Source organism: Pelophylax lessonae (assembly GCF_965119305.1).
Source record: "Pelophylax lessonae genome assembly, chromosome: 5".
NCBI lineage: Eukaryota > Metazoa > Chordata > Amphibia > Anura > Ranidae > Pelophylax > Pelophylax lessonae.
The window spans coordinates 216,813,431-216,837,851 of NC_138772.1; the positions used below are offsets into that span (position 1 = coordinate 216,813,431).

Below are 24,421 nucleotides of genomic sequence, written 5' to 3' on the forward strand. Positions count from 1 at the left end.
AATCCGAGCGATTAGGATCACTGGACAGATTGTCTTGAGAGGTGCCCTGTGTGGCTTCAGTCAGATGTCAATCACCAGGGTGGAACAAGAAGTGTGTTGACACCTCTGGAGGTAGCCAGCATTCTACTGCTGTACACATTCCAGGGGTGGAAAACTGTCAGGCAGATTTTCTGTCGGCAGGCGTTGGACCAAGGGGAGTGGTCCCTTCCCCCGGACGTGTTTTAATCAGATATGTCTTCTGGGGCACCCCCAAGGGGGATCTGTTGGCCTCTCAGGCTCAACAGAAAGGTTCAGAGGTTTGTGGCGCGGCCTTGGGATCCTCTGGCAGATGCCACGGACGTGCTGGTGGCCCCGTGGGGCTAGTATTGTCCGATCTACTCCTTCCCTTCTCTCAGGCTTCTGCCGAGGCTCTTGCGCAGGATCGAGGCAGAAAGAATTCTGGTCAATCTAGTGGCCCCAAACTGGCCTCGCTGGTCTTGGTACGCCAACCTGGTGCTGCTGGTCGCTCACATCCCTTGGAGACTGCCTCTCGGGGAGGATCTGTTGTCCCTAGGGCCTTCAGTCTTGCTTTAAAGTTTCTTGCTTTGACAGCGTGACTGTTGAAAGCCTGGTGCCGAAGAATGATGGTTTGCCTGGTTCGGTGATTCGGACACTGCTGAGAGCTAGGAAGTCTACCTCTAGGAAGATCTACCATTGTACGTGGAAAGAGCACATTTTTTGGTGTGAGTGGCTTGGTGTTCACCCTCGCTCTCTCGGTGGCTCGGGTCTTGACCTTCCTTCAATGGGGGATTGAGCAGAAATTGGCCTTGAGTACCGTCAAGGGTCGGGTGTCGGCCTTGGTGGTTTTCTTTTAATGACCCCCTGGCCACGCACTCGCTGGTTAGTACCTTTTTTATTCGGGGGGTTCCTCATTTGGCTCTACCGGTGTGGTCTCCTCTACCACCTTGGGATCTGAACTTGGTACTTTTGATCCTCCAGAGGCCTTCCTTTGAAAATATTTGGCAGATTCCCCTGCCTACACTGTCCCGGAAGGTGGCCTTTTTGGTGGCGATCACCTTTGCTCGCATGGTGTCGGAATTGGCGGCATTATCTTGTCGCACCCCTACTAGGGGGTTTCTTCGCCCTTGTCGTTTCTTTCCTAAAGTAGTCTCTGATTTCCATTTGAATGAAGACGTGTTGCCTTCCCTGTGTCCCAGGCCAAAACATCCTAAGGAAATTGCATTGCAGGCCCTGGATGTGGTTCAGGCGTTTCGGGTGTACCTGGCAGCTACAGAGTCTTTTCAGAAGTCACCCATTATTTGTGTTCACGGATGGGCCTCTAAAAGGACTGACTGCTTCTTCTGTGACCATTTTGAGATGGATCAGATGGACGGTGACTCAGGCCTATTCAACAGTCGGTTTCCTACTTTCCCTGTACAGGCGCAGTGTACTCTATGCCGGCGATGGTGGGAGGGATTTGCCGCCGGCGAACAAGAAGATCGGCTGTGTGGGGGGGGGGTTGTACCTGGTGGGGGCTCCTACCAGGGCCCCCCATCCAGCCTGGCCTGCCCTTGAGGCCTGGGATCCCCCTAGGTCCCTTATGGTGCTGGGCAGGGCTGCCATTTTCTTGTAGCCTGTGTGCTCAATGCACGGTGGCCATGTTTGTGCAGTCCGACTGTCATTTTGCGGTGGTTTGCCATGGAAAATAGTGGCGTCCGTGACGGTGGATTTTCGGTGGTGGGAGCGCCCATCATCATGGCCTGGTGCTGACTCCTGGATCTTTCGTTTCCTGATTGCTGCTCGTGCAGTGCAGATTCTCCTGGTGGCTGGGGTGCCTGGTTTCTGCAGGGGGATTCAGTCTGGTGGGGTCATCTCCCTCTTTGCTGTGGATTGATTGGTGCTCTGTGACTGTGCAACTGGGTGGTCCTGCCAGAGCAGTGGGGATTGTCCCTTAGCAGTTTTTTACACTTTTTTGTGGGGTCCCCCTGGTGACTCATGGAGTCCTTGGAGCACATCTACCCACCTGATCCCCTTTCTGGGGCTGCGGGGCCCTCCAGGTCCCATCCATCCATTGATGCACTGAAGGCGGTCATGGAGTCCCTTGTGCCTCGAGTGAAGGTGGCTTTTGTGCGTCAGGCTGGCATGAAGCGCCCCGCCTTCCTCTGCCTCATCTGTCTCCTCAGATCATGAATCTGATTTGGCCACCATGGACATGGTTCACTCTGCTGGACTGCACCACGTGCCCTGAATCCTAAGATAGTGAGGATGATTCCTCCGCTTCTGCAACCATGCGCGAAAAGGCTCTGGTAGACACACTGATTGTATCTGTGCTTAAAACTTAAAGTTGTAGAATGCAGCTGGGGCTACGACGGAGGCGCAGGTTTCCTTTGGCACTCACGAGCCATCCATATTTTGACAGAATTGTCACTGAAGAGTAGGGACGACCAAAGCGAGTTGCTAGGCGATACCCCTGTGAGGAGTCCCTTCTTAAGTGGACTGTTCCACCGGTGGTGGACCCTCCAGTTTCCAGATTATACAAGGCAACCGTGATTCTGGTTGAAGAATCCCTGGCCTTTAAAGGACCCGGCTGACAGGGAGGCGGAGGCTGTGGCACCCAGTTTGTACACCCTGGCTGGTTCGGCACTGAGGCCGATTTTCACCATTGCCCTGGTGTTGCAGACTCTGATCCAGTGGGCTAGGCTTTTACGCCATGACCTGGAGGGGGAGTAGCTCCCCCCTGCCTTTGCTGAGCTGAGGGACCAGCTGGTCCAGGTGCTGCAGTTTATCTGTGATGCCTCTTTTAAAGCTGCCCCCCTAGTGGCTCGGCTCTGTTTTTTGGCAGTGGTTCTTCAGCATGTCTTTTGGATCTAGGGCTGCAACTAACGATTATTTTAATAATCGATTAGTTGCAGATTATTTTTTCGATTAATCGATTAATCTGATAAAATCATAAAAAAACTCAATATGCCTTTTTTTCATTTATTTAAAATAATAATGAACAAACAGTGTTAGTGCCGGTTCACACTTGTGCGGTTTGCGAGATCGCATGTAATTCGGAGCGCACTGCTCCTAAATTACATGCGAGTTCAGCCATACACTTTGTATGGCTGAATTCGCAGCGAATCTGCAGCAAACTCGCACATGAGGCTTTTTTTTGAGCCGCCTCAGAATCGGATCGCACAGTGGTTCACACTAGTGCGATCCGATTCTGTGCGAACTTGCAGATTGCACTGCAATATGCAATTGCAACTAGGGGTGTCGTTAACTTTTAATTGACACCCCCTGCGTGTGAACTGCCAGAAGTGTGAACTGCCAGATGTGCGGATGCGATGCGGGAACACGCTGCATATTCGCAGCATTCCCGCATCGCACAAATGTGAACCGAGCCTAAGGCCATCGCATCCGCACATCTGGCAGTTCACACTGCCATATGTGATACGCAGGGGGTGTAAATTAAATGTTAACGACACCCCCAGTTGCGATTGCATATTGCAGTGCGATCTGCAAGTTCGCACAGAATCGGATCGCACAAGTGTGAACCACTGTGCGATCCGATTCTGAGGCGGCTCAAAAAAAGCCTCATGTGCGAGTTTGCTGCGGATGCGCTGCGAATTCAGCCATACAAAGTGTATGGTTGAACTCGCATCCGCACATGAGATTGCATGTAATTTAGGAGCAGTGCGCTCCAAATTACATGCGATCTCGCAAACTGCACAAGTGTGAACCGGCACTTATACCAAAACTTTTTTTTTTTTTTTTTTTTTTAAATTAAGCTCCTTTATACTGTAAATAATATAATAAACGCTTATCTAGATAAAAGAGTTAATATTCCTTATAAGGTGCAATATTATAATAGAAAAATAATTGAATAAAAACGTCCCTGTCAGCCATAGATATGAAATAGGGAGCATAGAAAGACCCCCATATGTGCTATATGGACATTTTTAATCACTTATTTTTCTATTATAATATTGCACTTTATAAGGAATATTAACTCTTTTATGTGGATAAACTTTTATTCTATTTTTTGGCGGGCTGCTTTGTATGTACAGGCAGGGCTGCTGTTAGAAACCACGGGGCCCCTTACAGCCTACCTGACAGGGCCCTGCACTGCAAAACTCGCATAGTGCTTGTGGTGCCATTAATTGTTAATGGCACCCCAAAAACAGTTAGCAGAATGTGGCAAACTTAAAAGTAGGATGCCTTTAAAATGTTCTAGAGCTTCTATGGTGCATTTGTCAAATGTAGCGCTGTCTATTTAAATAAATAGCCTGCCTTATGTGTGAAAAACAAGCTAAAAAAAATTAGTGCAGGAACACTACGATGTGAATGGGACCTCAGGGGTGCCAAATAGAAATGTCTGTCAGGTGTAGGGAGAGGTATATTCACTGGCCCCTAGCTCCAGCACTGCAGTGGTGACCAGTGTCTACCTGCAGCTGGCACATTTCCCCCCCCTTCTCTCAGCTTTCTGCAGCTACATTCCAACTCACACCCTTCCAGCAGAATGACTTCTCCATTCAGACCCTACAACCACTGCAGGTTACAGTGTCTGCACACAGAGAACGGTGTGGAGGTTGGCAGAGCAGAGCTCAGGACTCAGGGAGGGGGAGTTTCAGGACCTGGTCAGCAGTAACGATTTCATAGCAAAGGCAGAGAGAGACTCTGCAGCTGTCCCTGACACACACAGAAAGAAAGGGGGTTCCACAGCCTGGAGTCACAAGGCAGTACAGCCGGCTCTCCTTTCCTGCAGATGCCCGGGCCCCTCTTCTGAAGTGACTGTTTCTTTTCTCCCTGACCTCGATACGACTCACTCCCTCACTGACGTCAGGAAATGGACGGAGAGGAAAGGCAGAGAGGAAAGGAGGAGGGAGGGGGGAGGTCACGGAAGCCATGCTGTGAGAGAGAGAGAGAGAGAGACACAGTGTGTGCAGTGCACGCTGCAGCTTCACAGAGAAGACGGAGCTCGCTGACAGTCGGGGAAAGCAGCACAACTAATCGACGGAGCAACTAATCGATAATGACAATCGTTGACAACGATTGTAATTATCGATTTATTATCGATTTTGTCGATTAGTTGTTTCAGCCCTATTTGGATCCAAATGCTGGTCTGTGGACCAGACTTCTAAAAAGGCCTTGACTGATCATTCCTTGTAAGGAGATTGCCTGTATTGTGCTACCCTGGATGACCTCATCAAAGGTCTTCCAGGGGGGGGGGGGGGAGAGTACATTTCTTCCTCAGACTACTAATGGCAAGGACCCTTTTCGTCGCCGTAGGCCCTCCTCTGTTCATAAGAAGTTGTTTCATCCCTCGGGGTTGACTGACAAGGGATCAGAGCCCTTCGGGGCCTCCTTTGGAGTATCCAAGCAAACTTTGTCCGGCAAGTCAATTGCGAGCTTCTCCAGACCTGCGGAAAAGGCCCCTTCAGCAGGAAGGTGCACCCTCACCCATATCTGGGGTGGGTTGACGTCTTCACTGGTTCCTGCACCCATGGGCTCCCCTGGTACAAGAACCGGTGGGTCCTCCAGGTCATTAAGTCCGGCTACAAGATCAAGTTTCGTTCTTACCCTCTGGTAAGGTTCTTCCTTCCGACGTGCGTCCCCGGTCCGCGTACAGGCTATTTTTGGATCAGTTCAACACCTTTTACTTTACGGTTCATGGTCCCTGTTCTGACTTCGGAGCGTTTTCAGGGGCTTTAAAAAGTGTCCTGGCCATTCTGGAGGTAGCCGGCATTTTAATGTGGGCAGAACGTTGCATTCCAGCCCTCTCCATCGTACAGATTCCAAGGGGGAAAACTGGCTGGCTGATTACCTCAGTCGGGAGCCGTTGGACCAAGGGGAGTGATCTTTTTCATCCAGAGGTGTTTCATCAGTTGTCTCCAGTGGGGCATCCCTGAGGTGGATCTGTTGGCTTCCCTACTCAACAGAAAGGTGCACAGGTTTGTGGATCGGTGACGGGATCCTCTTGAGGATGCCACATATGCGCTTGTGGCCCTGTGGGGTCAGTATTTTCTGGTTTACGCCTTTCCCTTCTCTCAAGCTTCTGCCAAAACTTCTACGCAGGATGGAGGCAGAAGGGATTCTGGTCATCTTAGTGGCCCCAGACTGGCCTCATCAGGCTTTGTACGCCGATCTTGTGTGGCTGGTCGCCAACGTTCCTTTGAAGCTTCCTCTCAGGAAGCATCTGCTGTCCCAAGGACCAATCTTCCATTCTGCTTTACAGTCATGAGTCTGTGTTTCCAATGCTGTTAAAAGCTAGGAAACCTACTTCTAGGAATAGCTACCATCATATGTGGAAGATGTACATTGCGTGGTGTGAGTCTCTTGGGGTTCATCTTCGCTCTTGTTCGGGGGCTCGGATCTTGACTTTCCTTCAACGGGGGGTTGAGCAGAAACTGGTCTTGAGTTCTGGTGACAGGTCAGGTGTCCTCCTTAGCGGTCTTATTTCAACAGCCCTTGGCCACATACTCCCTGGTGCATACTTTTCTTCCGGTAATTAGGCACTTTACACCTCCAGTGTGGTCTCTGTTGCCGCCTTGGGACCTCAATTTGGTGCTCTTTCCTCCAGAAGCCTCTTTTTGAGAATCTTTGGGAGATTCCCCTCTTACACTGTCCCAGAAGGTGGCCTTTTTGGTGGCTTTCACCTCTACGTGCAGGGTGTTGGAATTGGCGGCATTATCTTGTCATTCACCTTACTGGTGGTTCACAGTAATTGGGTTGTTCTTTGCCCCTGTCCATCATTCCTTTGATTTTCATTTGAAGGAAGACATTGTGTTGCTTTCCCTGTGTCCCAGGCCATTTAATCCTGAGGGAAATTGCTTTGCATGCCTTGAATGTGGACTGAGCAATTAGGGTGTACCTGGCAGCTATGGAGTCTTTTGGGAAGTCAGACTTACTATTTGTGCTCACAGATGGACCTCGAAAAGGGTTGTTGGTTACCTCTGCGACCATTTTCCAGATAGATCAGACAGACGGTGGTTCAGATCTATTCCATCCCGGGTCAGGTTCCTCCTTTCCCTGCCAAGGCGCATTCTACTCAGGCGCTCAGTGCCTCCTGGGCTTTCCGTCATCAGGCATCAGTGACTCAGGTTTGTAAGGTGGCCTCCTGGTCATCTGTGCACACTTTCCCAAAGTTCTATAATGTAGATGTATTGGCATCTGCGGATGCTTCCTTTGGCCGCAAGGTTTTTGCAGGCTGCCGTTTAGAGGATCTGGTCCTTTTGAGGGTGTACTGTTTTTTCAGATGGGCTCCAGTTGTTTTGGTTGAGCTCCTGTTTACCTGGTTTGCTATAGTTAGCCTTGGGAATTTGGGTTTGTGCTATCTTGAAATTTCAGTACCTCTGAAACTGTGACAGCTAGTGCGGAAGTAAAATGCACAATTTAGGCCATTAGAAAACCTGAAGGCGGTGACTGGTCTTCGGGGGTCCCATACACAGCTAGGCTCCCAAAAAGTCTCACACATGTGGTATCCCAGTACTCAGGAGAAGCAGCAGAATGTATTTTGGGGTGTCATTTCACATATACCCATGGCATGCGTGAGCAATATATCATTTAGTGACCACTTTGTGTAAAAAAAAAATTGTCACCTTCCCGAAACCTAGGGCAAAATATAAAATACTCCATGGACTCAATATGACGCTCAGCAAATAGCTTTGGGTGTCTACTTTCCAAAAAGGGATAATTTGGGGGGTGTTTGGGCTGTCCTGGCATTTTGTGCTCAATCTTAACCACACATCACCCACTCTTCTAGCCACTTGAAGACCAAGCCTTTTCTGTGAATTGAAAAATATTTGAAAAAATGAAAAAATATTTTTTTTTTTTACTAGAAAATTACTTTGAACCCCCAAACATTATATATATTTTTTAAAGCAGAGGCCCTACAGAACAAAATGGTGGATGTTGCAATTTTTTTTTTTGTCGCATGGTATTTGCGCACAGATATTCCAAACGCAATTTTTTGCAGAAAAAAACACTTTTTTATATTTAATGCAGGAATACACAATATAATTCCTAATTGTTAGGTAAAATTTAAGAAGATCTCATGCTGAGTAGATAGACACCAAACATGACATGCTTTACAAATTGCGAACACCCGTGCAACGCCAACAAACTACGTACGGTTTAAAAAGTCTTTGCAGGTTACCACTTTGGACTTGCAGAGGAGGTCTACTGCAAGAATTACTGCCCTGGACCTGGCGTTCACGGCGATACCTCACATGCATGCTGCAATTGCGGTTTACATATGACACTAGACCAATGCTTGCGTGCGCCTTTGCGCGCAAGCATGGGGGGACAGGGGGGCTTAATTTTTTATTTTGCTTATTGTTGTATTTTGACACCTTTCCTTTAATTTTTTTTTATCATTTTTCATTCATTTTTATTGTTATCACAGTGAATTAAAATATGCCCTATGATAGCAATCTGTAGTGACAGGTACTCTTTTTTTTTTTTTTTAAAATATTGGGGTCTTTTAGACTCTAGATCTCTCCTCTGACCTTAACGCCTGACCACACCAAAATTGGTGTGATAAAACGCTTTCCCAATTTCCAATTGGTGCTATTTATTTCTGGCAAAATGGAAGTCATGAAATGCTCGTAGCTTTTGGTATCTTAGGCCATAGAGATGATTGGAGCCATTCTCGTCTTCAATCCGCTCTATGGTTAGATAATTGAACCACCGGCTGCACTCTCGGGTTAACCGGTGGGACAGGAGAGCCGGAGAAAAACCACGGGGGGCGCAGGGGGGGGGGGGAGACCCCAGACCCCTCCCACTGCTTGTAAAAGCAGTCTAGCGGCCAATTATCTGCTAGGATTGCTTTTACTTGTAAGCCGACCGCTGGCTGTAAACGATACCAAGATGATGCCTAAATCTGCAGGCATTATCCTGGTATAACCACTCAAAGTCCAGCAACGTACCAGTACATTGCTGGTCCTTGTTTGGCATATAGTGCAGGTTTTTTTTTTTTTTTTTTTCATGCAGCCTGTGAGTTGAATGAAAAAAAAAGAGAACCTAACAGAAATCACCACAGGAAAATTGTGTAGTATACACACCATTAACCGCCCAAACATCCAAACCCACTTATTTAATGGCGGGTATACATGACAATATTCCACGTATACCTAAAGTTATTTTAACTGTAGTGGTGAAATCCACCTACAACAGCGTTGCCATCAAAGGTATCCATATATGCTGAGCACAAACGCTGTTTGTGTCAGAATATATACAATCAGTGTGGCAGCCGACGAGTACCTGCAAAGGAAACGGGTTAACAAAAGAATGAAAAACAAAGTACAGTAAAAGTACAGTAGGAAGAGTAGAAGAACATAAAAATAACTGACACGACAACGGTTTTTGTCTTTTTTACTTTATATTTTTTTGTATTTTCTTTTTTTTTTACACTTTTTTTTGTGAACTGCAACTTTCCAGCTTAGGATCTCTCAAAATGTGGATAACCATCGAACATCTTTCGAGACCCTTTGTTAGTGTGCCCTACAGTGTTTCGTGCTGTACCCTACAATAAAACTCTACTAGTGTGTGGTAGCGCTCGAAACATTCCCCGATGCAGAGACCAGGTTGGTCAGGGCAGGTGGGACAATAATAACGGGTGTCACGCCTAAATCCGCGCCTGCTACAGACACGACATCTTCTTTGGGGGTGTCTTTGGGTAGGGGTACTCGGGAGGACAAGTGAAAAATGCCTCTCATGCAGCCGGCTCACTGCATCTGGAAGGGGAAGTTGGGCAGGAACACCTCCTGGGTACAGGTAGGCATTGATGACCTCTTCCTGGAATTCTCGGAAGGATCCGGTTCGTCCTGACGCCCTGTATAGTACAAAGGCGTTCAGCATAGCCAATTGGAATAAATAAACAGACACTTTTTTGTACCAGCGTCTGGCTTTATGGGCAACTAAATATGGCGCCAAAAGCTGGTCGTTAAGGTCCACCCCTCCCATATTAAGGTTATATCATTACCTCTTGTATCTCTTGACCGTCCCTCTTAGATTGTAAGCTCTAACGAGCAGGGTCCTCTGATTCCTTCTGTATTGAAGTGTATTGTATCTGTACTGTCTACCCTCAAGTTGTAAAGCGCTGCATAAACTGCCGGCGCTATATAAATACTATATTATAATAATAATAATATTATTCGTGGACACAGAGGGGTTTCTCCATAACACCAGTTGCCGTAGGAATTTGGATTGACGTGTCTGCGTGAAGGGAGGACAGAACTAAAACATTCCGTGTATCCATCCACTTCACTGCAAGCAATTTGTCCATTTTCAAGCAGGCCCCCCCCCCCGACTAAGACGGGAATTTACAAGCCGTTGGGGGAAGCCCCAGCGATTAGGTCGCACGGTGCCACTTGCGCCAATTTGTAATTCGAGCAGGTGACTAAATAGTGGCACGCTTGTGTAAAAATTGTCCACGTACAAATGGTATCCCTTTCCGGATAAGGGTGACACCAAGCCCCAAACTATCTTGCGGCTGCTCCCTATGTAGTCTGGGCATTTGGGGGTTCCACAGAGCTATCTTTTCCCTCATAGACCTGGGAACTAACTGTATAGCCTGTGGCCCTGTCACAGAGCTTATACAGCTTGACCCCGTAACTGGCACGCTTGCTGGGGAGATACTGATTCATAGCAAGGCGGCCAGTAAACTTAATCAGGGACTGATCAACGCAGACACCTTGTTGGGGGGTAAACAAGGCTGCAAACCGCTGACTGAATTAGTCTACGATTGGCCAAATTTTGTGGAGCCGATCATATTCAGGGTCTCCCCGAGGACGACAGATTTCATTGTCGTTGAATTGCATAAATCGCAGAATTTGCTTGTATCTCACCCTGGACATGGAGGCAGAGTACACGTGCATATGGTGAATTGGGCTAGTGGACCAATATAGCTGCAATTCACCCTTTTTGGTTATGCCCATGTTGAGGGAGAGGCCCAGAAACGTCTTAAATTCGGAAACCGTTATAGGTTTCCAGCCGAATGGTCTGGCAAGGGGCGGATTTGGGTTGGCGGCGAAGAATTGACCAGCGTATAAATTTGATTGGTCCACAATAGATCTGAAAAGATCTTCCGTGAAGAACAGCTCAAAAAAATTCAGGGGCGTAAAATTGGCTGTTTCCACGTGGATTCCAGGTTGGCTAGTGAATTGGGGAAGTACGGGCACTGTAGTTTCAGTGGGTTGCCAATTAGGATATGCCAGCGCATCAGGGAGGGCACTATGGGCTCTACGGGCCTGTCTTCGAATACGTGGTGGCTGCGAGCCACTACTTGTGCTAGCCACCGCACCAGCTTCAACTGCACTTATGGGACTAGCCACGTCACCAAGTGCTACTGCAGTGCTGGTTGTACTGGGTCCAGGGTGTACTAGGCCGCTGGTGCTTGCCAGGTCACCAGAAGGCTGAGCGGCACTAGTACGGACACTCTGCTCCACACGAGCATGCTGTGATCTCTGCACCTCTTAAACTCCAGAATGGGGTCGGGTATGCCTGGTTCTAACAGGGACCCATCCGTCGTCAGAGCTGTCTGTCAGGGAGTCACTGCTCTCTTCAGGTTCGTATACTGACCCTGATTCTACCAGTGAGGCTTCCCCATCGCGCTCATCTGACATGGTCAGTATACTGTAAGCCTCTGCACTACTGTAGCACCGTTTTGACATTTTAGCAACTAAATTTACCTGTACAGTAGTGTGACTCACAGGTAATAAAAGCACCTGGTTGTCAAGGACTATTTCAAGCGCTACCAAAAAAAAACTGCTAATGCTAGCAGGGATCAGGCCTGACTCTGCTAACACAGCGGTTTTGTGTTTTCTTGTAAGTGACAGTGATCTAATGATTACTACACTTGCCTGGGTGGGGTGGGCTGGGCGGAGGGGTTAAACGCAGATGCTGGCAGGAATCAGTGCTGATCGTTCAAACATCTGACGCTAACACTAACTAATGTCACCTGTGACACTAATAAAAGTGATCAGAAAAAAAACTGTACACTCTAAAGTGACACTGTGACAGGGCAATGAAGGGGTTAACTGGGGGTGATCAGGGGGTTAAATCTTTATTGGGGGGGGGTGGTGGGGATCCTAAACCTCTTTGGGACAGAAAGTAACTCGCTAGCGCTAACTCAAGTCACAATCACACTAATAATACAAAATACAGTAAAACACTATATTACCTGTATATTAGTGTGCAATGTGACGGGGGGAGGGGTTAACTGGGGGTGATGGGGGATCAGGGGGTTAAATCTTTATTGGGGGGTGGCGGGTATCCTAACCCTAAAAGGAACGGCCACAAGCGCTAAACCTGGTCACAAGCCACACTGATAAAGGTATATAGGAATCTGCTATATACTGTATGCAGTGTGTGTTGTGACAGGGGGTGTAGAGGTTAACTGGGGGTGATCAGGGGGTTAAATCTTTATTGGGGGGGTGGCAGGGACCCTAAACCTCCATGGGACAGAAACGAACTCGCTAGCACTAACTCAAGTCACTATCACACTAATACAAAATACAGTAAAACACTATATTACCTGTATATTCGTGTGCAATGTGACGGGGGGGAGGGTTAACTGGGGGTTATCAGGGGGGATCAGGGGGTTAAATCTTTATGGGGGGGATGGCGGGTATCCTAAGTATAAAAGGAAGGCCTGCAAACGCTAAACCTGGTTACAAGTCACACTTATACGGTATATAGGAAAATGCTATATACTGTATACAGTGTGTGTTGTGACAGGGGGTGCAGGGGTTAACTGGGGGTGCGATCGGGGGTTAAATGTGCCTATCTGAGTGTGTGTGTGTGTGTGTGTGTGTAGGTGCTTGGTGCATTACTCCATAGTTTTAGATCCGCTGTCTCCACTCGATGAATCCAAAAAGGATTTGAGGAAGAGAGAGCGGGTCTTTTCTGTGCCTGTGTTTACATTACACAGGCACAGACAGTATCTGATTGGGCAGGACCGATGAACAGGTCCAGGCCAAAAATCAGTGGCCTGGACCTGATGACTGATCAATTCTGAACCCAATCAGACCATCAGTGGTCCCGGGGGGTGCGCGGGAGCGCACCCCAGAGCGGCAGGAGCGAGCGACGTAGCCCTACGTCACTTTGACTGCAGGGGGCTGACTGCCGCAGTAAATAGTCGTGCGGAAGTCGTCAAGTGGTTAAAACCAACACACAATATATTGCAGCTTACCAATCAGATGTGGTGGTGGCTGCATTTGTTTTCCTTTATTTTACACTTTTTATATCTGGTGGACTGGCCAGTAGCACACCTGTATTGAGGTGCCTACACTCTGGATTAAAGAGCAACAGAGACACCTTCTGGATAACAGCATTGCCAGTCTGGTGGAGTGGTAATGTTCGATGCATGAACAGATTAAGATGTGCTGACAAATTGACGCCAAACTCCAGCTAACAAGCAGTTCTAGCAAATAGTTGTGTTCCCTTTTGGGATAAAGGTTTCACAGAAAATCTGAACATTATAAGCACCCCTGTCAGTCCCCGTTCACACTGGGGCGACCTGTGAGGCGACCTGGTCGCCTCACAGGTCGCCGTAGGTCGCCTTCCATAGGGAAGCTGCGGACCCGTTCTAATAGGAGCGACACAAGTCGCTCCGACTTAGAAAAAGGGTCCGGAGCTTCTTTGGGGCGACCCGGAGCGACCGTCATAGACTTCAATGTTATGAAGTCCGTGGCGGCCGCTCCGAGGTCGCAGCGCGCTGCTCGCACCACGACCTCGGAGGTCGCCCCTGGAAGTCGGATTGCCCCAGTGTGAACGGGGCCTCACTGGTAGATTATTTGTCTTAACCCTGGAACTGCTACATTTTTAAGACAGCTTGGTTTGTTGAAAAACATCAGACTTACTTGCTATATCACTAGGTGAAAATACAAGAAAGAAAGCCTAAAATAGAAAACAAATGCAAACATCACTTCTAAGAACTGGTAGGCTGCAATATAATGTTTGCTGTTGGGTTCAGTACTGCTTTAATTCTTTGACTGCCATGATATGTAAGACACGTCTTGGGCAGTCAAAGGGTTAAAGTGATCCATCAAGAGGGTAAATATAAACCAAGCATGTTCTGTAGTGATGTATGGGTCAGCAGAAGGAGTGCAGTGGGAGAAGTAGGATTCCAACACTCCATGCCCAAAGTGCATATTCTTCAAAGTAGCATAGCTCAGTAGCGGAGGGTAGAAAAAAGGGACAGGTGATGGACCAACAAGTATGAAGTCACTTCCTTTACCCTGTATTTGTTTTTATAATTCCCCCACTACCCCTTTCAGAGTTGCTTTAACCTCCCTGGCGGTAATCCCGAGTGTGGCTCGGGGTTAATTTTCAGTACCAAAAGCGTTAACCTAGAGCCACACTCGGGGTTACCCTGTAGTTAAACTTACTTTGTCCCTGCGATCCCCTGATGTCCTCCCGCTGTGTCTTCCTGTCTGCTGGCATCCGCCGTCTTCTGGGTTCCCCTCCCTGCGAGCGCCGCAAGGCAGGGGGGGCGGAACCAGGCGGGAAGTTCAAAAAAAGTACACAAAACATGACATGATACATTGTAATTTGTTAGGATTACATTACTGTATCAAACCATTTCACCTCAGTTTTGTGCCTAGAGCCCTGCCTGCACTTTTACTGTTTTATTCCTTTCATTTTTATTAATCATTTTTTATTAATAACTTATTAATTTATTAATCGTTTTTTTTTTTTTTTTTTTTTAATTTTTACAGTTTTGTTTTACTAAGAATTACAGTCCTACAATATAAAACAGATTTTCACGCAAAACAATGTACCGCTTTGACATTCAAAAATACTGACCTAATCAGATCGCCAGGGAGGTTGTCACTTCAGGCCTCCTAATTGTATTTATTTTGGTTATGACCAGCCATTATTGCTTATGTATAGTAAGGAGGATTTACTTGTTTTGGTTCTTTTATATGTGGGTCTATAAACCTTTGTAATAATGGAGATAACTACTGTTGCCATTACAGGCGTATTTCCGTGCTGGACATTCCTTGCTGATGTTACAGAACATACATGGTGCCTTGAACATGTTTATGGGTGGCCTTATGAACCTTCAAGGCAGTGAGCAATCCAGAGATGTAGTAGACTTTCTGCATGGCATCTTCAAGACTTTTGAAGGTATTGCATTTGCCTTTTAGCTTGCATTGTTTAGGTTTTGACATTTTAATTAGCTGTAATTGAGGAAGGAATGGAAAGGTAAGTGCTGACATTTTAATGCAACTTTATCTGTTATGTTTATAGAGCAAGGTAGAGTATGAGAACAGACTAAGTAAACTGTACATGTTTTTTTAATTTTTTTTTTTATTCAGGTTTACAAAACGGTTTGATATATTTGATATTTTACAGGCTACTATAGTGTTAGTGCTTATCCATCCTAGTTTGATCTGATAAGTACACAAAATATAAATGACTACTAATATTTATAGGAAATATTATAGTAGAACAATAATCCTGAAATTTATCTGACTGCCTTTGGAGATCTGGAGGTAATGTTTTTCCTTTTCAAGCATGCTTTACTGCTTGTGGCTCAATTGCATCATTAATACTTTTTTGACTGAACATAATAGACAAGTGTCTTTGTAATTTACCCGTGTAAAAAGTCCTAATTCCCGCATCTTGCATTACACGTTTATAACAAGTAATTCAAAAGATTGTTTGCACAGGGAAATTTAAAGCCTAATTGAACTGTCAGGTAAAAATTAGCTAAATATGTTTCATGTGCTTTAAAGCAAAAGTTGTTCAAAGTCTTGTAGTTTGTTTTCTTTAGAGCGTAACCAGAGCCTGAATAGAAAAAAAAATCCTATCACCTGCTAGCTTGCCTCAGAGAAGGACCCTTGCTCTTTATATTTTAAGTAGTGGTGTCTCCTTCCAGTGGTCCAGAGGAGATATTTCAAAAGTAGAATGGGTTTTTCTGTGGGAAAATTTCTCCTCAGATCCTGAGACAAATCAAAGTTTAAATATCTCTATCACTCATTAAAGAACACAGCTTCACTTCTTCATGGATGGGTTTGATGCCACCGCCTTCAGGAGCAGGAGGCTTTGTGCAACTTAGTGTTTGTTACCCCCACATTTCATATTCCTGATATGTGCCTGCTGTACCATGTATAAATAAGTATTCTGTTCTCTGTTTGCTTCCTTTGTGTAAAATCCCTGGTGTTCCTGCCAGTCCCTCTGCTTTCCGCTTAAAAACTGACCAGACCCGCACATCCTTTCACTGGGAAGATGAGTGTGCTGTTGCCTCTCTTCCCTCCTAGAACTTATGCAGCCAAGGACAGAGGGAATGTGATCACTTATAAAAAGGGCAAAACGGTATTCATAATGTTTTTTATATCTATACACAAATGTTTGCCTTTCATTTCAATTTTAAACTGAGTTGTTTTGCAAAGTGATCGTTTACAATCACTTTAAACTAAAAGCAAAAGGGGTGGTTCCCTGGTAATTGCCAAACCCCCACAATGCAATACAGAATTTGGTTCTTGCCTATTGTCTTTAGGAGTATGATGCTAAGAGTTCCTTCTCTCTCTTTTCTTTTTTTTTTAATGTTTGTTGATGGATTTTTGTCTTCAACCAAACTGTGATGCACTATACAGCGGCCAGCAGAGGCTCAACCGGATTCATCTGTCATGGCTCTGCGTATCAGCCGGCATTACAGAGATCCAAATAGAATCGGAAGTGTTTTGTCGCCCCACTTGTAGATTTCTTTATTTTGGAAAACCACAAATCCCAGTTTGCTGTTAGGATTGGATCCTGTTTGGGGTCAGGTATAGGTATCTACTCCCCTGAGTGTCCTTGTCCAGGTTTCTTTGCATTGAGGTTGGGTATGTTTTTCTTATCCTATTGACTTGGGTTCCTTGGCAGGCTTCCTCCTCCCTACCCTCTCCTCGCACTGAGGTGCTTGTAAGCTCCCAGGGATTGTAGTGAGCAAGGTATGTGTTTATCTGTGTAGGGTGGTGGGGAGCTGTGGGTATTGTGTACTGTGGGGCATACGGCCACCATGTTGCACTGCTTTGCAGTGTTGCGGTTTCTGTCCTGGGTGGGTTGCACTTAGGCTGATGGACTGGCAGCATGGGAGCGCAGGGGTTCTGGTGCTCTGCCTTGTTGCTGCACTTAGGGTACAATCATGTGCCTCATACTGTGGGTGGCGTTGGTTATCAGTCCCACCCCTGTGGGCTCCTGCTCTTGCTTCACTTCCCCAATTGTGGTGTTTTTGCATAGCATGAAGGGGCGGTCACACCCCTCCACCCAGCTAAAGTGGCTTGGCAAAGCATGGGGATGTCCATCTGTTAAGGAGCCACCTCAGCCGTAGATTGCTTGAACTTGGCTTTCTACAGAGCTTGCTGCAGGTCCACTGTATACTACCTTGGCTTGGCAGTATATCACTTCCAATGCATCTTTCCCCACTAGATGGCAGCACTCCTCCATTGGTATTTCAATCTCTGTGCCAGATTATGTAGGCTGCTATGTCTCCGTCCACTCCTCCCGTAAGTTGCTGTTCTTCTGGCTGTTGATTTTATTCCTGTATTGGTAGTGAGTGGTAAATCACTGCTGTCCTCTTGCCAGGCTTGATCCACCCACTGTGGCTTCACTGCAGCATAGGCTACCTTTTTCTTTTGGATGCGTGCACTGTAGTTCGCCTTGAATTGGATGCCGCTGCAGTTTTCCTACAAGTACACTCCTGAGTGGGTGTGTAGTTCTTTGTTGGAGTCGCTCCCTAGCAGACAGTCGATTGATGTCCAGGTGCTAAGATCTCTTCCCTTTCTGTACCATTCTTACCTGTAAGCCTGTAATGCTTCCTGTCTGAGGAGATCCCTCTTTTTTTTGGATCCATTGGAATAGGAAGGTGATCTCTATGTATTTTATGCACAGGGTTTGAGGGACTTATTTCTTGCTACCCCTTGCTTCGATATGGACAGGCTTCACATTGCTTTTTTTTTCCTTTAACTTGGCATGGTTCGGAGCCTCGGACTTGGTTTTACATATTTGATTTTTGGTCCACTGTTCTCTCATCTGCAGTTTTATGGTATCTGCCTTGGTTGAGGGCTGGTCTGTGGATCAGCCATCTACGTAGGGCCTTCTGCAGTGCTCTGTTCAGGTGCCTGTCTTTAGTTTTCTTGGATGCCATATTCACTGGTGTTATGAAGCAAGGGTGTGAGCTTGGGTATTTCTCTGCACATTATATCACTTTTTGCGGCTGGGGTTTTTCCTCCAGGGACAAGCCTATAGTTCTTTTGGATGGGTTTTGGAGGTAATTTCTCCCTGGGGCCTTTATGCTGGATAGTTTCTTCTCTCTAACCTCCCATCTTCAGCTAAGCATCTAGCTGACCTGCACTCTGCAGTTTAGGGGGCTCTTGGATCAGGGATTCGTAGCCTGGTCCCATCCTCCAAATGGTACAAGTGTTTCTATTCCAACACTTCATTGTGCAAAATGCATGGTATTGTCCAGTTCTGGATCTAAAGTCTTTGCTCTGCTTCCTGATAGTGCACAAGTGTCGACTCGGTGCACTCGGTCAAAGCCTCCTTACTCCACATCAAAGATGCCTATCTTCAAGTCTCTATTTGTTGCTTCCATCAGAGGTTCCTTCGATTTGCTGGGGGGGGGGGGAATCTGCATTTCCAGTTTGTAGCACTCTCCTTTGCTTCCCTCCCTGTGTCTGGAATTCCTGGAGCTCTAGCTGGACACGTCTGTGACCAAGATCTTTTTCCCTCAGGAGACATTCCAAAAAAAACATCTTCATATCCTTCTCATCCTTTTTCTATGGATGGCGTCCATTCTGTTTTTTTCATTAAGATTCTGGGCCTCATGGTGGTTTCCTTTAAAACGGTCCAATATGTCCAACATTACACCAGACCTCTGCAGTGAGAGTACTTGACCAAGTGGAACAGAGTTCCATGATCTGTGGACCTTCCCATCCATCTTTCTCACCCGACCAATGCGAAGCTAACTTGGTGGATTCAATCCCTGCATGTTTTGTTCGGGAAATCCTTTCTGCCCCTCATTTGGCGGATCCTCACCACAGACACCAGCCTCGTTTTGTTTATAAAGGTCATTATTCTCCAAGGGTTATATACCTTGTGAAAATATTGGTTTAAGAAATAACGGACCCAGTGGGGTATTTCTTGATTGTTGTGTGAATAGTTTACAGGGGTTAAAGAGAAACACAAGGTAACACAAGGGCAACACAAGGTAATAGGCAATGGACTGAAGCTACTGCTGGGCTGGGCTCTGGAAGTACACAGCCATTTCTACACACCGGAGGTTATTAGAGAAGTATACCATCTCATCCACCCAGTATATCCAGTGTATCCATATTGGAGGAGTGCGATTGATTGAAAATTGATGTGGAGGGTCTGCAGGTTGACCTTACATACCTAAAACGCTCTTTGGAGTGTTAATGGCCATTACTCACCTTTGTGGATTTCCTAGCTCACTAAAGTTCGCACCGGGTTGTCACCGAAAGCATCTGTTGTCACTGCACCTTTATGAACATTTATTATTTATTTTTTGAAAATAAATCATCACTTTCTTTGGCACAGGTTTTGTGCACTATTTTACCCTCCTGCTTTTTGCCTTTGTGGGACTTTTCTCATTAGAGATTTAAACATTTTTTTTTTTTTTAAATATTTTTTTTTTTTACTGGACATTTGGAGATCAACAGATTTGTTATTTATTTGCTATTTCACTGGCACATTTATTATTTATTTGCTATTCCCACTGGCACTTTATTCCACATACCCATTGCACAACCTGTTTGGTTGTAGGGGTTCACTCTTCAGAGGGCACCCACCCGATTTTCACTTTTCATTACTTATCACTTCTTCTATTCATTCTAATAAGAATTTTCACTTTCAAGATTTTAATTTCACATACCCAATGTGCAACCTTTTTTGGTTGTAGGGGTTCACTTTTCAGAGGGCACTCGAGTTTTCACGGTTTACTTTTTATTTTCACTCATCACTTCATTTATCATCTTAATAAGATGTTTTACCTTTAAGATCTTAATGATTGATTATGGGAGCACCTTTATATCATTTTAACCAGTATTTTATCATCAATATTCTACAAAATACGCACCTTATTTATCACGGCTGCACATCATTTTACATATTTTATTGATTATGGAAGATTTTAGGAAGTATTTATCTTTCCATCAGTTTTATTCTTATATTTATGGTTCATCCAGTAGAGACATTTTGCGCTGATTCTTCCATTTCTCTTTGACTTACTTTGTATGTGGTGACACTAAGGAATTAGCTGCGGAGTCTGGGTGCTCCATTCTGTTATTCTGTCTCCTCCTTATTTTCTGCTTTGCTTTTTTCTATTGGTAGCGCATAGATTTATTCCCCTATACAAGTTTACAGGGGTTATACCCAATATTAATTGTGATGGGATCAGGCACAGTATGACAGTTTTTTGGGGAGAGGTGCCATTCACATAGGCAGTTTAGGATTTGTATGCCTTTTTAATAAGACTTAGTGAATATTCCCTCTGGAGAGTAGGCATTTGAATAAATTGATAGTTGAACTATTTAACCTGCTCTGGAATGTTTTAGGAGATTTTATACCCCCAATTGACCTTCTTGTATAACTGAAAATAAAGTTATTAGGGGTGCCAGCATGCACTGGAAGCCCCAAACATATTTATGGATACTGGACTGGAATGCTTTTAGTTTTTTTAGTGGGGTTTTGAGTGTAAGGGAACAAAATTAATTCATATAAATACATTTAAATCTTTTTTTGTGTAGATAACACGTTTTGCAGCTCCAAAAATAAATCCTAAAATCACAATCAGTCTGTATGTAAAGTAAAGCATGCTTGTTATACTCACCGTGGAACTGTCATGGAAATGAATGAGACTGGGCGCATAGAATGGTCCGGTTGGGATCCTTGGCATCTGATGCAGGGGTAGGGTTTGGGGCGTCTTGTCTCAGCGAAAAGGATGTTGTCATCTGCTCGGACTTGGGTGACACGGTCGACCAGACAACAGTATCATTTCAATTTGCAATTTTTCTCTGAGAAACTCCTTTCTGATATTGCTCCACTATTTTTCGCTGCAGCATTGGGGGAATTGGTGATCCTCTGCCCATCTTGACTTCTGAGAGACACTGCCACTCTTAGAGGCTCTTTTTTACCCAATCCTGTTGCTAATTGACCTAATAAGTTGCAAATTGGTCCTCCAGCTGTTCATATGTACATTTAACTTTTCCCGCCTCTTATTGCTACCTGTCCCAACTTCTTTGGAATGTAAAGCTCTCATGAAATCCGAAATAAGACAATATTTGGCATGACATTTTTAAAATGTCTACAATATGGTGCAGCGCTAAATCTTGAATAATTATACAATAAAATGCATGTAGATCATTGCTGAATAATCAACCCTGACAAGTCAATTGAAGACGTCAGCATAAAAAGTCCATAAATAAATATATGAGATCCACCAAGGATAGTGAATATTCAGACAAGTTCCCCAGAAAGGAAAAATCCAGACAGAGGAAAGTCAGATGTGCCCAGGAGTTGTAGAGCTTAAGCCACCAATAAGTGTTGCAAATGACTCCTTACCAGATCACCCTTGCCACTAAACTATAGGTGGCTGAACGCTTATGATCTATAGATAGATGGTCCGAGGTAAAATCTTCCAATGTTCCAATGACCGGCAAGTGCAAGTGTAAATCAACCCAGGGACATCCGCTCACATCTCAGGATTAAAACTCAATGTATGAAAAACAAAATACAGGGAAGGGCTCCCATAGTGCATTATCCAAGGATAACAATTTTTTTGGTTAATCCCATACAGCCACCTACACTAATGCTTCCCTATTTAACCCTCCAGGGAATATGGCTCAGTCTCTACAGGTCTTCAAGAAGACGGTCTTGAAAGACGTGGAGAAATTGAGAGTTTTAAAATCCAGACCTGACCCTACCCTTCAATTGGGTCTCAAACAGATTTGCGAACGCAAGGATGTAATCGTCCCATCCGCGGACAAAGGGGGCGGTATAGTCCTTTTGGACAAAAGCGAGTATATCAATGAGATGAATAGACTTCTCTCGGACCGCTCCACCTATGTCCCACTGTCATCAAATCCTACCATTAAATACAAGGCGGACTTGAAACGATTGGTAGATGAGGGGTGCAGAATGGGCATCCTTAATAAGAAAGAGAGGGCCTGTTTGATTCCAGCAACTCCTAGGATCCCTGTCATCTACTACTTGCCTAAAATTCATAAACCTCAAACTAAACCTCCTGGAAACCCCATCAGTGGGATAGATTCAGTTACGTCCAGGATAGGCAAGTATGTAGATGAATACTTACAACCTTATGTAATCAATACTACTTCCTATCTTAGGGACACCACTCAGATGCTTACGACACTTGAGGAGTTTGTGTGGAATGATGGTTACCTTTTAGCCACGGCAGACGTGGCCTCCCTGTATACCATCATTTCACAGCAACATGGATTGGAAGCGGTGCAATATTTTCTAAGTATGGATGACTCTCTTCCTTCATCCCAGAAGGACTTTCTGACTGCCCTTCGCAACCAGCCATAACTATTTCTTTTTCGGTGGCAGTTTCTACTTGCAAAACTGTGGCGTTGCGATGGGGGCCAAGTTCGCTCCCAGTTTGGCCAATTTGTTTATGGCATACTGGGAGGAGGATGCCATCTGGTCACGGCCCCCATCGCAACTGCGGTTATGGAAACGCTACATAGATGATGTGTTCGTCATATGGGAAGGTGATTCTGACTCTTTATGTGCTTTTTTTGAGCGTTTGAATCAGAACAACAGAGGTATTCAATTGAAGTATGAGATCAGTGCTTTGGAATTGCACTTTCTAGACCTTATTATGGTTCGAAATGGGAAACTCACCACCTCAACGTTCTTTAAAGGTACTGACAGGAACGCTTATATTCCCAGATCCAGTTGTCACCACAGGTTCTGGTTGGATGCGGTACCCAAGGGTCAATTCCAAAGAATTAGACATAACTGTTCAAATACTGAGGATTTTCATTTACAAGCCAATACTTTGAAGACCAGGTTCCTGGAGAAAGGCTATAGGGAACCGGATATTGATATGGTCATACACCAGGTGGCGGATATTGATAGGCGATCCTTATTATGTAAAAAATCAAGGGATACTTCAGGAGTAGATAGATTTAATTTCTCTTATGTCCTCCGACAGTCGCCGCCGCTTCATATTCGTCACTAATGGGGTTATTGACCTTTTCTCCGTAGGAGTAGCTAGGCAACAGAATATATTAATATCAAAGCTTTTAGCATATCCCACCCCCAGGGGGTGGTCCCCTCAGTCAATATCTCCCTGCTTCCTGCATTTCCAACTCAGTTTCTAATGCCTAGCTCAGGAGTAGGTTGGGCTGTTCCTGTGCTGGGGCTCTTAGTCTCAGCTTCTTTTCTCTTTTTGATTTTATTTGAAGTTTTTTCTCTTTCTTTTACTTAGCTGTTTATTTTCAGCGTTAGTTAGTCTCTTCTGAGATGATCGTGCGGAGCTGGGTCTCAGTCTGGCCACCCTGGATCCCAGGGCTCAGGGCCAGGGGCTTCCCAGCCTGCCATTGAGCGTTCAGCTTAGGTTTTGCCCTGGAACATTGAACGACCCATCCCTGTTCGCTGCAGGGATGCTATCGGTGAGGTGGCTACCTCACTGGACGTCACTGCAGTTTCGCACCGCAGTTCCGCTGCGTCATGCTTGCGACACTCCCTGTCCTCAGTGCAGCGGTTTGGTCGCTGGAGCAGGCTCCCCACGCCATCCGGACTGGTAAGTGTAACTCTATGTGGGGACCTGTCTATTTGGGTGTCAGTCTGGGACTGTGTGACCCTGCATGTCTGTGTGGCTGCTTTGCTCCCTGTCAGTTCCTGTGTGGACTTGCTGCCTGTGTGTGGGCTGTGAAGGGGGGGCTCTCCCGCTCTGCTGGGTGTCAGCATGAAGCAGTCAGATTTTAGGCATGCTGTGCGGCGATCGCTGCGGCGACCCGCCATTTTTTTGAGGCAAAATCATGGTGGCCGGTCCTGTGTGGTAATGCACTTCGTTTTTGGCGCCAAACGCCGCCATTTTGGCGGCGATCGATCAGGCCACATGTCGGCGCCATGTTCTATTTGCCCAAGGAATCCTCAGCCGAGCGGCCATGTTTGTGTAGCCTTGCATAGGCTTCATAGGGGCGGTCAGTCTTGCATCACTTCCTTTTGCTCTGGGACAGCGATCGGTGCAGCAGCCTGTGTGATCTCTCCAGGTTTTTATCTTTCCTTTTTTCCTGTATTCCTTGCCCAGTTTCTTGTCCCTGTGGGGTCGGTGTATTCAGTGGGTGCGGTGGGCTACGCTCGCCGCGATCTTAAAGGGGCAGTACCCCTTTCTTACTTATTTTGCTGGGGCATGGATTCTCAGGATTGCAAGTTTCCTCCCACCTTGGTGGGGGGCCAAGGGGCTGCTGCTTCCCCC

The 24,421-nt window shown here is 45.9% G+C and overlaps 1 protein-coding gene across 2 annotated transcripts in view; it reads left to right on the top strand.

Moving 5' to 3' along the window:
- TRANK1 (tetratricopeptide repeat and ankyrin repeat containing 1) overlaps positions 1 to 24,421 on the top strand; it is a 338,849-nt gene that overhangs the window by 68,684 nt on the left and 245,744 nt on the right. For both annotated transcript variants that reach the window (XM_082258385.1, XM_082258386.1), the window contains exon 5: positions 14,946 to 15,096. In XM_082258385.1, the coding sequence (XP_082114511.1) occupies positions 14,946 to 15,096 (151 nt within the window). The remainder of the gene's footprint in view (positions 1 to 14,945; positions 15,097 to 24,421) is intronic.